At 40.9% G+C, this 14,973-nt stretch overlaps 1 protein-coding gene across 3 annotated transcripts; it reads right to left on the bottom strand.

Moving 5' to 3' along the window:
- Nucleotides 1-1,185: 1,185 nt before the first annotated feature.
- On the bottom strand, nt 1,186-12,154 carry rac3b (Rac family small GTPase 3b). 3 transcript variants are annotated; one of them, XM_028567184.1, is made up of 6 exons: nt 11,999-12,154; nt 9,644-9,715; nt 7,731-7,848; nt 7,545-7,607; nt 6,786-6,945; nt 1,186-3,903 (listed from the first exon to the last, which is right to left on the bottom strand). In XM_028567184.1, exons 1-6 carry the CDS (start codon nt 12,031-12,033, stop codon nt 3,773-3,775), a joined length of 579 nt encoding a protein of 192 aa, XP_028422985.1. In that variant the 5' UTR covers nt 12,034-12,154; the 3' UTR covers nt 1,186-3,772. The 3 variants fall into 3 exon arrangements, with proteins under 3 accessions (XP_028422985.1, XP_028422984.1, XP_028422986.1); XM_028567183.1 differs by having other exon boundaries at nt 7,545-7,848; XM_028567185.1 differs by lacking the exon at nt 7,545-7,607.
- Nucleotides 12,155-14,973: the final 2,819 nt, after the last annotated feature.

Below are 14,973 nucleotides of genomic sequence, written 5' to 3'. Positions count from 1 at the left end.
GGAAAGGTTTGTGCACAGAACTAAAACAATGTCCAAACATAATCCAGTTTAAAAAAAGGTACAGAGCAATGATTTTCACTTTAACAGCTGCAATATATGTGTTCATTGACGTGTGTATGATTATGTGTGTGTGTGTGTGTGTGTGTGTGTGTGTGTGTATATCTATGTATATATGTGTGTATGTATGTATAAATATATATATAGGCTATATATTATAAGATAATTGTGAATAAGATATAAATATGTGTTAAATGAAATAATAATAATTTACTGAGTTATGGAAAAGGGGTCGGATTAAATAATTGTATACTTCTTCGTACTCCTTTTCAGACATGTCTATGTTGGTTAATATTACTTATTGTTTATTGAATGTTTATCTTATTTAACTTATTAGTACCCCCCAAAGATGTCACAAGTGAAAGGGTTCACACGACAGCAGGGTAGGAGAGACTTAACTTATTAGAGGGTCGTGGGGGCCTGGAGCTGATCCCAGCCAACAATTGTAAAAATGTTCATGATTAACTTTTTGGTGGATTAAAAAAGTAGTGCCCAAAATCAATCTCAGGTTAACCTTGCACGCAGAGATATGGATATTCAGGACTTCGATTAATCAAGTTCTATGAATTGATAGGGTAAAGTCTGTGACATTGTTCTTTAGTCTCAGGTTATTATCACAGAAGCAGAAGGAAAGCAGCAAAGCCTCACGTTGGACAAGATGAACCCAGAGAATGTTTGGTCATTTTGCTTGAAAAATTACTTGGAGTAATTATCAAAATAGGTATCAATTAATTTTCTGTTTCTTTCTTGATCAACTAATTGCGTCAGCTCTGTGTATATATTGAACAAAACCATTTTTAAATTAAGCCATAATCGACCAGTTTAAACAGATTAATTAAAACAATACTATAGCATAAGCACTGCCAAATACTAAAAAACAATAAAGACTTCCTGATAATAAGCTATTTAACATTTACCAGAGTGTGCTTGTTTGATCATTTGCATAATTTGTATTTTACCTATAATTTTTTCATTTATTGTATCGTATTTGCCCAGAATTTGATTTAAATTACTGGGCAATAAGTCTGCTTACTTTACTTCAGTTTCTTTCATGTTCTTACATGTTATCATGGGTTGTAAGGGGAAAGAAAAGTCAGAGTGAAGAACAAATCATGACAGAATGCGGAGTACCTTACATATACATTTGTATTTAGTATACAAAAAATTGAAATATTTCACCACACAGACGTGAAGTAATAAAAAATAAGACAAACCGTTGGAACAAGTATACAAGTCATCTTACATTACATACGTACATGGCCAATGCATTTCATACAACCTCTCCTAAAAATTACGGTGTGTCAAATAACCAGAGAACTTCCATGCAATAGTAGATTAGAATGGTTTTGCTGCGTTTTTTTCTCATCTACATTTCAACACCTTAGCTAGGCAGGACCACACAACATGATTCAACCACACAGTTTGCTATGCCAACCAAAGACAGCGTGACAGGGTGGCCTGCAGTGCTGCGTCTCACCACACGAGGGAGACAGACACACTGCAGACCTGGAACCATACAGAAATGCATTTCATAAAGGTGCAATCTGCACTGTTTGCCACAATGACAAACCCCACAAAGATTGGCCCCTTTATTGTACACTGTTAGCAACATTTCTAACTTCAACACAAGCGACTATAATCCCTTTAGTTTGAATTGTTTTAGTTTTAAGAGCTAAATATTCCGGTACATGTAGATAGATATTCATAACGCATTCCTTTTTCTAAGGATTATTCTGTACATCACTATATGTCATCAATATCCTTTTTTTCTTTCTTTATGTCCACAGATTGTTGAAAAGTCTTGTGTATTACTACAATACAATATGAAATAGTACCAAAAACGGGACACTTAAAAACTTGGCTTAAAACAATACTGTCTTTTATGCACTACCCCAAACTGTGAAACAAAGCTGTCTCACTGATACCGACACATGCTCGTCCACACACACAAACACCAGTGTTCATATACACACCCATGACGCACTCGCTCACTCGCGCGCACACACACACACACACACACACACACACACACACACACACACGGAACAGAGACGAGATCTAAACAATGGGATAAATTAAGACAGAATATTTTAAGACCCATGCAAGCTACTCCACCCCCAGAGGCAGAACTCAGGCAGCAAGGTTGTACAGCCCCCATGTTTGGCATGCTTGTCTGTCACATGTTCACAGTTAGATGAAGTTACCCAAAGACACTCGACTAAGATCAGATGCTCGTCCAAAGTAAGAACACAACTGTGTTCAAGAAACAGATCTTTTTCTCTCTTTTTTTTCACCATTAAACTTCAGGTCATTTGACAAAATTATCTTAACTCAAGGTTCACTTAGTCGTTTTTCCCCCCAGAGCCTTCAACCACATCTCATGGGCTTCATTAGCGAAGAAGACCCAGTGAATGACCCACAGAACTAGTATTCACAAATTAAGCTAAGTCTTGAGTTTAAATAGCAGCCACACCTCATAGACTTGAATTGAGCAAACTCTTCTGCTGATCAGGCAGCAGGTGTGGCTGAAAGCTCCAGTAAAACCAAGTAAGTGGACCTGATAACTGAATTATTTTTGACTGAATGAGAAAAGCCAAAAAACGTGATGAGCTCAGAGACACTGGAGTTAAAAGTCAACACTCTTACTTTTGACTGCTATTTCAATGTTATGCTAGGTCTCTTCCATATAATCCTTTTAGTGGAACATGTTCATAGTTTTGTCGATCATTCCTGTCAGTATGCACACGTTAAAATAACTGCTGAGATGTCCGAAAGGGCAAGGAAAACGAGCAGCGATGGCCATAGCCATCTTAACCTCTAAGGTTAAAGGCAACAAAAAGGCCACTGGGCCCCCATTAACCCCCGTTCCTTTGACTCTGTTACAGCTTTTCTAAACTAAAACACTACCTGGCCCCAGTTTTAAACAGGGCCGCTCTACAAGACAGGGCTTCAAGATTAAGTACAACTACTGGAGTTGCTTTAAAGCCCTTTCTTGTGTTTCTTGACTCATCGGACATTGTCTTCCTAAATGTAAGCAATGGGTGAGTGCAACATTGTTACTGATTGGAATGAAGGCTAAAACTACAAAACGAAGACCCAGGTTGTAATACAACCAGAATTTCCTCATCCAGAGTTCTCATTTCTTGTAGAAAACCCACATTATTTCCATTTAAGACCGTGCTGTATTTGTGAAATGTAGTGAATGCAGGCAGTAGTACTCTGTGTTTACTGTCAGTAGCAACCGATTTCTGTGTGCATGCCAGTAATATGCATTTGGTCTCCACATGCTGATCTTAGATCAGGAGCTGAGGTTAACTTCAGACCTGAAGGCGTATTCCTAGTTTTACTTTCTATCTAGTCAACACTGCATTAATTCAAGCAAGCATGGCTGAAAAAGAAGAGATGTTGCAGTATGAAGACGAGTAATAGAAACCTTTGTCAGCCCTCGTGGCAACTTTGATGTGGTTCTGAGTACAAAGTAGGTGGACAGTCAATGTCTTTCACAGAGAACCTATGAGCCTATTCAGTAATGGTAAAAAAATTTGATTAAATATTGGTAACGAGACCAATAGACCGCTTTGAAAAAACATCAATATAAAGAAAGCAATCTCAGCAGTGTACACTCACTCTTGCTAGTTTTCTCTCAAATCCTCTCAGAGAAGTAGTGGTTGTTGTTCATGGTGATGTAGTGTAGTGTTTTAGCAATGTTTCCTCCTCAGAACATGGTGCACCTCTTCCCCCTCTTCTTGACGGGCGGAGGGCAGAGCACGGCTCGGATGGCCTCGTCGAATACCGTCTTCAGTCCTCGCTGGGTCAGTGCAGAGCACTCCAGGTACTTCACAGCCCCTGAGGAAGGAAGAGGGGATGATGGGAAAACAACTTTTTGGTTTTTGGTGCTCAAGTATAGCAAGGCTCAAATGGAGACAGTTAAAAAGAGCCTCAGGGCCTCAGTATGCTTCAAGTGAAGTGTTTGTTGGATCCTTTAACAGCGTCAGAAACCTCCACCCCCCACACCTTTTTGACATCAGAATTGGGGGGATGTGACCAACAGTAACTCTCCAAATCTGGCAATCACATGTACTTTACGCAGCGATTGACCTGATGTTTAAATGGTGCAACACCATGAATGAATTCAAGAAGAGACCGAAAATGTGCACCTTTATCCCCATGACTACGATTTGTTGCATTGAGAGTACAAAGACACACAAAAGGCACAGAGTTGTTTGGAGAAAGACCAGGGAGCTACGTGATGTAGCCAGAGGACTATTTCAACAGGCTGTTCACCTGCCTTTAAGTGTGCCCTTTGGCTGGCTGAAAGGTTAGCAGAATGCTGTGTTATTTTTATCTCCGCCAAGAAGGTTATGTTTGCGGTTTGGTTTGTCTGTCTGTTTGTTTGTCTGTCAGCAGGATTATGGAAAAACTACTGGCCCTAATTCATGAAACTTGGTGAAAGGGTGTAGCATGGGCCAAGGATGCACCCCATTACGTTTTGGAGCGGATCTGAATCACGGGGCACAAATTATTTCAATTTATTTTTTATTTATAGTATCAAATTTATCAAAAAAATTTGTTTCACTTCCGTTAACATTGCGAGATAGGGCGTTTGTGCTACATTCACATGGTATGTTCCAGAAACATTTCCAGCACATAATTCCCACTAAAACCACATCTGTGAATTTAAGATCTATGTGTGTGTGTGTGTACAGATAAAATCACAGAGATATAACGTGTGATTGCTTTAGAGGTATTGGTAGGTGTATTGTTTTTACCTTTAGACCAGGGGTGTAGAGCTATTTGTTTTAGTGCCGGAGCGCATTCACACGCGTTTCTAAGGTTATGTAACCACTGTTCCATAGCCTAGATGAGCAATAAAACGGATAAAAAGGCCATTCCTATTCAAATCAACATAGCAGTATGGTCAGAGCTGCAGCCGGTTTTATGGGTTTTTAATGTGTACAGTTGCCATGGCAACATATACATTTTCGAATAAGCTGACTTCCGTCAGTTAGTGGTACTGAGGTTTAGCAGTAACAGACAAACGAGCAACATTACGAGATACCATTACGAGGCAGAGAGCCAGCCGCTAAATGAGTCACATTTAACAACTTAATGCTTCATCCACACAGAGCACACTCAGTGCATCGTACTCGTGCGTGATATACACTTTGGTGATTATTGGACCCACAAGCCCTTTATAGAAATGTATATGAATTTGTATTGGTGTATGTAAACTGCCAATATTCTAAAGAAAGTACCGGAGCGTCGCCCTCCCGCAGCACTACACCCCCGCTTTAGACAGAATCAGGCTAGCTGCTTCCCCTTGCATGCAGTCTTTATGCTAAGCTATGCTAACCACGTCCTGACTCTGGCACTTCGTTTTCAAAAATGTGTATCCATTTCTTTGAGTCTTTGATTTGAAGCCTCTTCAGCTCATCAGTCATGCCTCAATAAGAACTGTAGCTGCTGTAATGCAGCACATTTCTGACCATGTTCCTGACTCACCCTGTTTGACCTGATTTGTGATACTTATTTGTAGCTAAATAAATGGTAACGAAAGCAGTAGCGCAGTCCATAGGGACTTGGCTTGGAAACATGTATAGCTCCTGGGCACGTGTGTGTATTTCGGGCCTGTGTGTAATGTGTGTAACAACAGACTGAAAAATTTATATTTTACCTTCCCGTGGGATTAATAAAGTATGTCTTCTTCCTATAAATGATTCAAGCTATTGTGTGCTATTTTATATTAATGAACGTCCGTTACATTCAAGCCATTGCCAAATGAGTTGATGCAAAGCTAAGACTACCAGCTCCACACAACTCTCTCTGGATTTCTCAGTATGGATATGTTTACAAAATGGTGGAGTCCGGCGATATTGCGGCGATGAGTCCACGTCCGGGCCCCATCACCTAACACTACCACAATGTGGGACTGCTACACGGAAAAAGCGGACAAGCTGAATGTTTACATGAGCCGCAGCAAACTCGTGAACGACTGAATCTGCAACACGTGTTACAGGTTGAGTTTTATAAAAAACAAATTACTGGGCGACCTCTAGCTCACCCAGTAAGAGTGTGCGCCCCGTGTAGGCTGAGTCCTCTGCAGCGGCGTGGGTTCGAGTCCAACCTGCGGCCCTTTGCTGCGTGTCATCCCCCATCTCTCTCCCACCTTTCCTGTCTGTCCACTGTCACTTTCAAATAAAGGGAAAAGCCCCAAAAAATAATCTTAAAAAAAACTAATTACAAAAAAACACACATTCCCAAGCGCCTTAATTATGCCGTAAGGTCAAGTACAAGTACTGCTTTCAAATGTTTAGTAGAAGTAAAAAAGGAGGCGCATTATCAGGACAATGTGGGCTACTTCAAGGTGGAGATTTCAACTCTGATATAATGCTGGGTATTTGAATGCATCATGTTTTAATTGTGGTATTTTGTGAGTAGAATCTGAATCTGCAATGTTCTATGTCAGGTATATGCAGTAGTAAGTACACAGTAAGTCAGTAGTATAGGCCTACAGTCGCATATTAAGTGCTTTGGGGTCCTTTTGTAAGTTGTTTCGGAGTACAATGGTTCTGGAGAAAGCTGCAAGCAGCAATACAGGAGGCCAAGCAATCGGGACGTTTTGTACTAGTTACCTCAAATTCCTCATGGGGGCGACAGCAATTATGCACTACAGCTTTAAATCTTTATACAAACATATCCAGTTGTGCATGTGGCACACACAGCCTCACCAATCTCTCTTGCCATGGCCAGGCCCTGCGGGTAGGTGATGGGGGAAAGCTTCTTGTCCCGCAGCCTCTCAATGGTGTCCTTGTCATCTCGCAGATCCAGCTTGGTGCCTACCAGGATGATGGGTGTGTTGGGGCAGTGGTGTCTCACCTCAGGGTACCACTAGTGCACCGCACACACAAACACACACGTGTACATTCGCATATACAAAGGACAAAGCCAGTGAGAGAGGAGAAAGACAACAGTTAGCAGATACTGAAGAAGAGCAACGAACGCCTTTCCACCGTGACATCCAACAGACTGTGTGAGTGGTGGAGCTAGAATAAGTTGTTTTTAATAGATCTGTCTGATAGAAGCATGAAACATCCTCAGGCAAAACAGCCTCTTTTTACATCACATGATGATAAAATCCTGTCAGACAATAACGCATACACACTCTGCAGAGGGAGGTTGGACCTTCGGGAAAGTGTGATTTCATATGAGAGCGTCTCATGATGCTCAGCAGACCAAACCACAGCCGGCCGTCACGCTCCCTCTGTAGAGGGTTTGAACTCGTTCAGACCTCGCCTTACAACATGTCTCCGTACTACACCCCCTGGGGGAATCAGTCCGAGTCCAGACTGTTCTAAGCCAAGGTCTGAACAGGTAAGGGCAGCAGTGTGATAAGCCAGGTGGAGCCATAGATGTGCCTCCTTGTGGTCAGACTCGGCATTGACGGGGGACAAAGGGAGGGGGGGCGGATGGTCAGTCAGGGTACTGACCTTAGCTCGGACGTTCTCAAAGGAGGCCGGACTGACCAGGGAGAAGCATATCAAGAACACATCCTGGGAGAGAACCAGAGAGATGGCTAGTTGAGAGCGAAATGTGTGTGTGTGTGTGTGTGTGTGTGTGTGTGTGTGTGTGTGTGTGTGTGTGTGTGTGTGTGTGTGTGTGTGTGGTTTGAATACCGTCTGTGGGTAAGACAGTGGTCTGAGCCTATCGTAGTCCTCCTGTCCTGCTGTATCCCAAAGGCCCAGATTGACTGGTTTCCCATCCACCATCACATTGGCAGAGTAGTTGTCAAAGCTGCAGGAAGGCAGATACTACACTGAGTACGATGCAGTTAAGAGAGAGGGGGCATCCACCTAGTTGAATTTGTCTGCATTTCCAAAACTATTTGTTTAGGGAACTGAATACCCAGGATAGAGATAAAGTAAAACCAGAACATATGGGTTGAGAAAACCTCATTCCAAATCACAACAGCACTAATTACTGAAAGCCAGGCTTCAAACATAACCTTGTTCAATAGTATTACCACGTCCTGTATACCTAGACAAGGATGACACATTTTTTAAGAAGGAAAAACAATTGTTTGCTTGTGTATTATTTGACATGCCTTTACTATTCCTTTCTGCATTCTAAATTACGTTTCAAGGGAACTCATTGTCTTTGACAAATCACAAATACCTTTGTAATCAAAGCCAGCAAAAGGCCGGTATGGAGGAGGTGGGAATGTCACCCAGGAGACTGCTGTACTTAACTTACATACCTAGCTTAAATGATGTAACAAATATACTTATTTCAACCCAAACATAATCTTTTTCTAAACCTAAGCAAGTGGTTTTGTTTTAATTTACAACATTAGCCACGTGTTTAACAGCGACCGTTTAACAACGTGCGCCAGTCGCTGGAAAATACATTTCCCTCGAAACGTAATTAAGAAGGCAGTTTTGTTTTTTATAGATTTTTGAGAGCCAGGGTTGGTTGATGATGTAGCTTGTTGTAGATTGCCACCAAGTAGTGTAGTATATGTACCACAAATGTTCAACATCTCTTCATCAACAGATGTTTGCTCAGTTGTCATCATTGTTGTCAACTTTGGTCAGGTGGTAAAGTTGGTCTGGCAGCCCTAATCCTGTACGCAACATGCATACTTTTTTTTCTGTGAGACATTGCGACACATCTAATAATAATAATGTAATTTATGGCACTGTTTCGAGTTGTTTAATGCACCAGTTATTGAGAGAACTTTATTCATAACTCGTAAGGGAAACATTACAGTGAGCATGTGTACACACAAATGTCAATAAATGGCTCACCGAATCCTCTGGACATCGATTATTTTTATTTTTTAGTTTATTTTAAGTTAATCCACGCCCGTCAGTGGTTCCTACAGATACCACATCACTACATTATTTTGACAATGTGTGAAAGTAAGGATATTGTGTAAGAACGTTGGCTGGAATTTGAAATGCATGCAGTATGCTAATCAGAGTTTTTTTAGTGTTGTTGTGTCGGTAACGTTTGTGCCAAAAACCATGAATCAATCTCTCTTTGTCTTGCTTACTCGCTTGCTGAGTAGTTTGCGTATGTGAGCACGTGTGATGCTAGACGTTGCCAGCGGCGGTTCTGGTGTGTACTCTGAAATAGAATCCTGCTGGCGCCACTGACCATAGATATCATACGTGTTGTGACGTGGTCATTGAGACAGAACAATACTGTTGAAATTCCTGGAAATAGCTAGGAAGTCAACCTTGAATCAAAACTATTTTTATTTTTTTTTGTTAAACTACTTTTTCTACAGTGAAGAATAACCGTTGTAGCTCAATGTTTATAGGGGAAAATAACCAGTCAGGAAAATCTTATTACAACAATATTGCAATAAATCAGTCCTGGTCAATGATATTGCCAAATACGGTCTAAGACATCCAGCGATATTAAATTGATGGCTACCATAGTATAAACACTATGGCAAAATCTCACTCACGGTTGTATGTATTGTCGTAGCACTCAACCCTAAATTATGGTATGGCCCTATAACATGAAACTCCAGCTTACATCCAATAAGTGTGAGCACATGTGCAGTGTGTGGTTTACTCACACAGTGGGGATGTATTCACCAGGGAAGGCATTGGTGGTGTAGCTAATCAGCAGACAGGTCTTACCCACCGCTCTGAGGAAGGGGGACAAAAGAAGATACATAAGTACAAATGTATACAACAGTTCCACACTAGTATGTACAAAAACCATAATCTGTGTAGACTGTATCTGAGTCTGTATGTGTGTATGTGTCCGCATGAGTGTGAAGAAGACAGGCTGCTACTCCCTTTTACTGTACCACACAGACACTGGCCTACATTCATGTTGCCTGAGGGACACAATAGACCTCTATGATACCCCCCCCACACCACACACACACACACACACACACACACACACACACACACACACACACACACACACACTCACTCACTCACTCACTCACTCACTCACTCACTCACTCACTCACTCACTCACTCACTAACCTGCCTCTCCTGCTAACATACAGCACACATACCACCCCCTCCCGTCCTATACTGTACTGTACGGACACAAGGCGCAGGATGCCACACAGATTGGTGGTGGCATGGAATCGGTATTGGCTGTGTGCTCATGCATGAAGTAATGAGCAATTTTGTGTGCATGGAGACACAGCAAATGGTGGTGACACACAGTGCCAATATGTGTGAGGGTGCCATTCGGCTGATTTGAGGTCAGTGAGTTTCTCTGTTTGGGATTGAGAGCAGACAGAGGATGAGAGACCTTCAGTCCCAATTTTGTGTCGAGCTCCAAAAACACTGGATCCTACACTTCCCACAATGCAACTTGATATTGTATATCTATTCTTTAAAGTGTGTTCAGATTGAATGCAATGTTATTTCAACAGCAGTGCAACAGAGTTTTGAGGTGGGAGAAGCAAGTGGACACAGATTTGCTCTGGGTGGCGCAAATTGAACCAACGAAATAGAGACTACGTGAGCTGAAAGTGTTTCAACCCAAGGCTTTATGAAACCAGTAGATTGATGTATTATTGGAAAAGGAGAAAGATTGGAGAAAAATACTAGAAAGAACAGGAGTTTCTGAGATTAGTCGTAGTCCGCGCTGTTACACAAACACACACACAGATGGCCTCCGCATTCATGGCCAGTGCGTACTTTGCTAGCGAGTTGCAGCTAATGTCTGTGCATCTGGTACACAGGCCTTTTCAGCAGCAGACCTTTTGACTTGTCATGGTCGGAAAAGCACAGGAGTTGGTAATAACATGGTTGTAAACTAACCATGACAGTGTAACAGTGAGCCAGCACGGAAAATAGCAGGACCCTAAAACTGAAGCAGCTAAATGGAATTCAGCCATCATTCATATTTATTATTTCCACCTGTGATTTTCCTCCTCTCACATGTAACAATGTCTTCCATAGAAAGGACTATATATGTCCATTTGAGGCTAGTAAACATAAAGTGCACAAGCAGTCCAGTGGTCAAATTTGCTCCATGTACCTTCTACACCAATCTGTACAATCTATGAAATGGATAAAAACTGACAACAAGAACATACATTTGTACGAATAACACAAAGCAAAATGTCACTAGCCTTAAGTCACTACGCCTGTTATAGATTCTTAGTTTCACAGCCCACGGTGATGACGTCACCAGGGTTGTTTTTTAGGCTTCAGAGAGCTATCTCTAAAACTGAGCTTGATGTGTGAAGTCGGAAGAAATGCTCCTATAAGTGATTTGTGACATTTCAGAATTCCCAACAATCTCTTTTTGCATATATCGAGAGAATTTTTATAAAGCAGCATTCAAAAATTGCATTCACAATTATTTAGTTTTAGCATTCTGACTTTAATAATAAATATATGACTCAGGCCTATTCTTTTTTTTCCTAATAGCTGACACTAATGGCTCATTCTAGCAATGATATTAAGGTTTTACAACAACAATGAAGAACATCCTGTTAAAAAATGTCAGTCCACATGAAGGTAAATGATAGCCTATCATTTAGCCTGTCTGGGTGCAGTAAGAAAGGCACAGTGGGAGCAGAATTAGGGCAGCGGGGCCTGTCTGCCACTGACAGGGCCACAAATTCCTTAGCGTGCATCAGCACTTCAGCCTGCCTCCAGTGGCCTACGAGGCGTGTAGGTGTTCCCGCATCCGCTCCTACCGACACAATGAACCGGAGGCCACGATGTGACCAAACCGAATGCGATTACAAAGCAGATAACTGAGGAAATATACTGAGCATCAGGGAGCAGACCACAACACATGAAATAAAACAGGGCGACCGACAGATCGGTGAGCCCCAGCCCCTTTTCCTACATAGCATCCTCCCATCATCCATCCATCCGTGGACGCTTCGCCGAAAACACATAAGAGAAAACGGGCTGTTGTTCTGTGTGTGGAAGCATGCTCTTACCCGTCGCCCACCACCACACATTTGATAGCCTGCATTTCTACAGGAGCTGAAGGCTTTCAGGGAACCGGCGTTGCTGGTTTAATAGATCCGACAGTGTGCACGGAGGTCTCGGATGAGAGCAGCGGGCCAGTCCGCTCGGCGATGGAGCCGCAGTGAAAGGGGTCGATGACGAGCAGTGCCGAGCAACTCCGGAAAGTACCGATCATTTTTTAAAGGGACAGCGCACGGAACCGAAGAGCTAGTAGAGTTAGAGATAATTCACATCTTCTACTTCCGTCTTCGCTTATATTCTTTAACTTAGCACACTATTTTTTATTTATTTATTTATTTAAAAGGAACAATGCACATCAATTGACATTTTTTGTTTACACTCAAAATGTAAACGAGTAAGCAAAAAAGCTCATTTTCATCTGAAATCCCTTGACAGGTCAACACATCATCATATTACATTAATTAAAAAAAATGCAAGAAAGATAGAAAGCAAATTAAAAAGAAAAAAAAAGAAGAGAAAAGAGAAAGGGACAAATAAAATAAATAAAAAATAAGTACAATACAAAGAAGGGCAATACCTAGGATGAGGTAAACAAGCTATTGATGATTGCAGTTTTCATTGTTTTTAATCCATCTCTTGAGTGTGGTTTTAAATGATAGATAGCAGGTGCTGTAATTTGAGCCCCATACTGAGAAGACTGTTTGGCCAAACGTACTACGTCTATACTGTACAACAGTCTCCCCTGCTGGCTGCCCTAGTTGCCCTGCCACTGCTGTTCTTCTGTTGTATAAATTCACCCAGTGGTGGAGGTGCAAGCCCATGTAATATTTTGAAAATGAGGCAGGCATCTACATAATGTAGGAAACTGTCAGAATTGAATACATTGTATTTAGTAGTGATATGGCAGTGGTGATGGCTGATAGGTTTTTGATCTAGTATTTTTAAAGTTAGCATATAAAGGGTTTCTATTGCTTTAATAGTTGTCATGTTTGCTTGGGACCAGCTTGTGAAACAGTATGATATGTGGGAAAAGATCATGGCATGTATAAAAAGTTTGGCTGCCTCTGTGGTTAGAGCCTTATGTGTCTAAAGTTAGCCAGATTATATATGATGGTATTAGCCACCTTTTTAACATGCTTTTAAAAAGTTAGAGTCTAAAATGATACCAAGGTATTTAAAATCAGACACAACCATGAGTTTTTCTTCTTCAATAAAAACATCAGCCTGCTGTGCACTTGTGGATTTCTTAGAGAAGAAGATACAGACTGTTTTGTTAATGTTAAGATGTAGATATGACCTTTTTAGCCAGTCAGAAAGATGGACCAGTGCTCCATCTTTAGTTTAGTTGCAGCCTGCTGTTAGTTTTTGGTATGCAAATACAGAACTGTATCATCTGCATACATTTGTATGTCGTTAATGTACAGGCTAAACAAGATAGGGCCCAGTACCGACCCCTGGGGTACACCAATATTACAGTCGAGGTATGAAGAGTAAGAATTACCAATACGTACGCTCTGTTTCCTGTTAGTTAAGTAGGACTCCATCCATTTCATGGCCTCAGCTGAGAAATTAAAATAAGACAATTTTGAAAAGCCTTCTTAAGGGCCAGAAACACTGCACCTACTATACCACCCTCATCTAATTTTGACTTGATGTTTTCAAGGAGGGAACAGTTAGCTGTCTCTGTAGAGTGGTTTGTGCGAAATCCAAAGGGCATTGGGTGTAAAGGGGTGTGGCCCAAGTTTAGATGGTTTTTCAGCTGCTCTGCTACCCATTTTTCTGACACCTTGGATATCACTGATAGAATACTAATGGGTCTATAATTTGACACCATTGTTTTATCACCAGACTTGTAGATCGAAGATACCACTGCTGTTTTCCAGGAGCTTGGAAAAGTACTTTGCCTAACTGACTGGTTGATCAGATGAGCAATGGGGCAAGAAAGTGTGACCCTGTGTGATTTTAAAAATGTGGTATCCAAACAATATGAATCTTTTGCTTTTGAGTTCCTTAGCGAGGTTATAATTCTGATAACCTCTGATTCAGATATTTCCTTTATTTTGAAAATAGGTTTAGCTTTATCAATGGGGATAGATGGTACAGTTTCAGTTGGGATACCTTGAACCAGCTCCCTGACTGATTTTTATAAAGAAATCATTAAATGTACTTGCTATCAAATCATTATCTTGAGTCACGATTCCATTCACCTTGAGTTCAGATAGAGTTGTCCTTTTTTCTTTATTCCTACCAGTTAATTTATTAAGATTTCTCCAGATAAGTTTCCCATTTCCCTGAGCTTCATTAATGATTCTGCCTTAGCCTTTTTTAAATTCCTAAATACCTTAGATCGGAGAGTTGTAAAAGTGAGCCAGTCACTACTATGCCCTGATTTTAGAGCCCTCTTTAAAGCAAAATCTCTCTCTTTCATTTGTTGCCAGAGAGTGTCATTTGGCCATGGTAAGGTGGTCTTTTGTCCATGTTACTACTGCTAGCCTACTACTCGTACTACTACTACTACTACTACTAGGCTTCTACTCTTACTACTACTTCTACTACTACTGCTAACGTTACTAGCCTACTACCAGTAGGCCAACTAGTCTACAATTACTTCTATTACTACAAGCCTACAACTTCTACTACTGCTGCTACTATTAGTAGCAGCAGTAGTAGTTGTAGGCTTGTATCCATAGACTGTCTAGCCTTCTTTTTTCGTCCAGGCTGGCAAAAATGGCCTTCTAAGCTCATATATTATTAGCAGCATACTACTAATAATATATTTAAGAAAGCCATTTTTGCCAGCCTGGATGAAAAAAGAAGGCTAGACAGTCTATGGATACAATATTCAGAATCAATAATAATAGCCTACTTACGTTAAGTCAAAATTATGACTTTTCAAGATAGAATTATGACAAAGAGTCAATATGTACTATTTTATAATCTGATTATCTCATAATTTCAACATTTTTACTTACTTAATATTTCT

The sequence above is a fragment of the Perca flavescens genome, chromosome 21, assembly GCF_004354835.1.
Source record: "Perca flavescens isolate YP-PL-M2 chromosome 21, PFLA_1.0, whole genome shotgun sequence".
NCBI classification, from domain to species: domain Eukaryota; kingdom Metazoa; phylum Chordata; class Actinopteri; order Perciformes; family Percidae; genus Perca; species Perca flavescens.
Note: the sequence above shows the minus strand (reverse complement) of the source record. Positions and strands in the feature narration are given on the sequence as shown.

What these genes read in the sequence shown, in the direction of transcription:
- rac3b (XM_028567183.1), bottom strand. Translation starts at nt 12,033, where the DNA reads ATGCAGGCTATCAAATGTGTGGTGGTGGGCGACGG. An exon ending in TGTGTGGTGGTGGGCGACGG is followed by an intron (nt 9,716 to 11,998) that starts GTAAGAGCATGC and finishes CCCCTTCCTCAG; the next exon opens with AGCGGTGGGTAAGACCTGTC. An exon ending in TTGAGAACGTCCGAGCTAAG is followed by an intron (nt 6,946 to 7,544) that starts GTCAGTACCCTG and finishes GCGGTGCACTAG; the next exon opens with TGGTACCCTGAGGTGAGACA.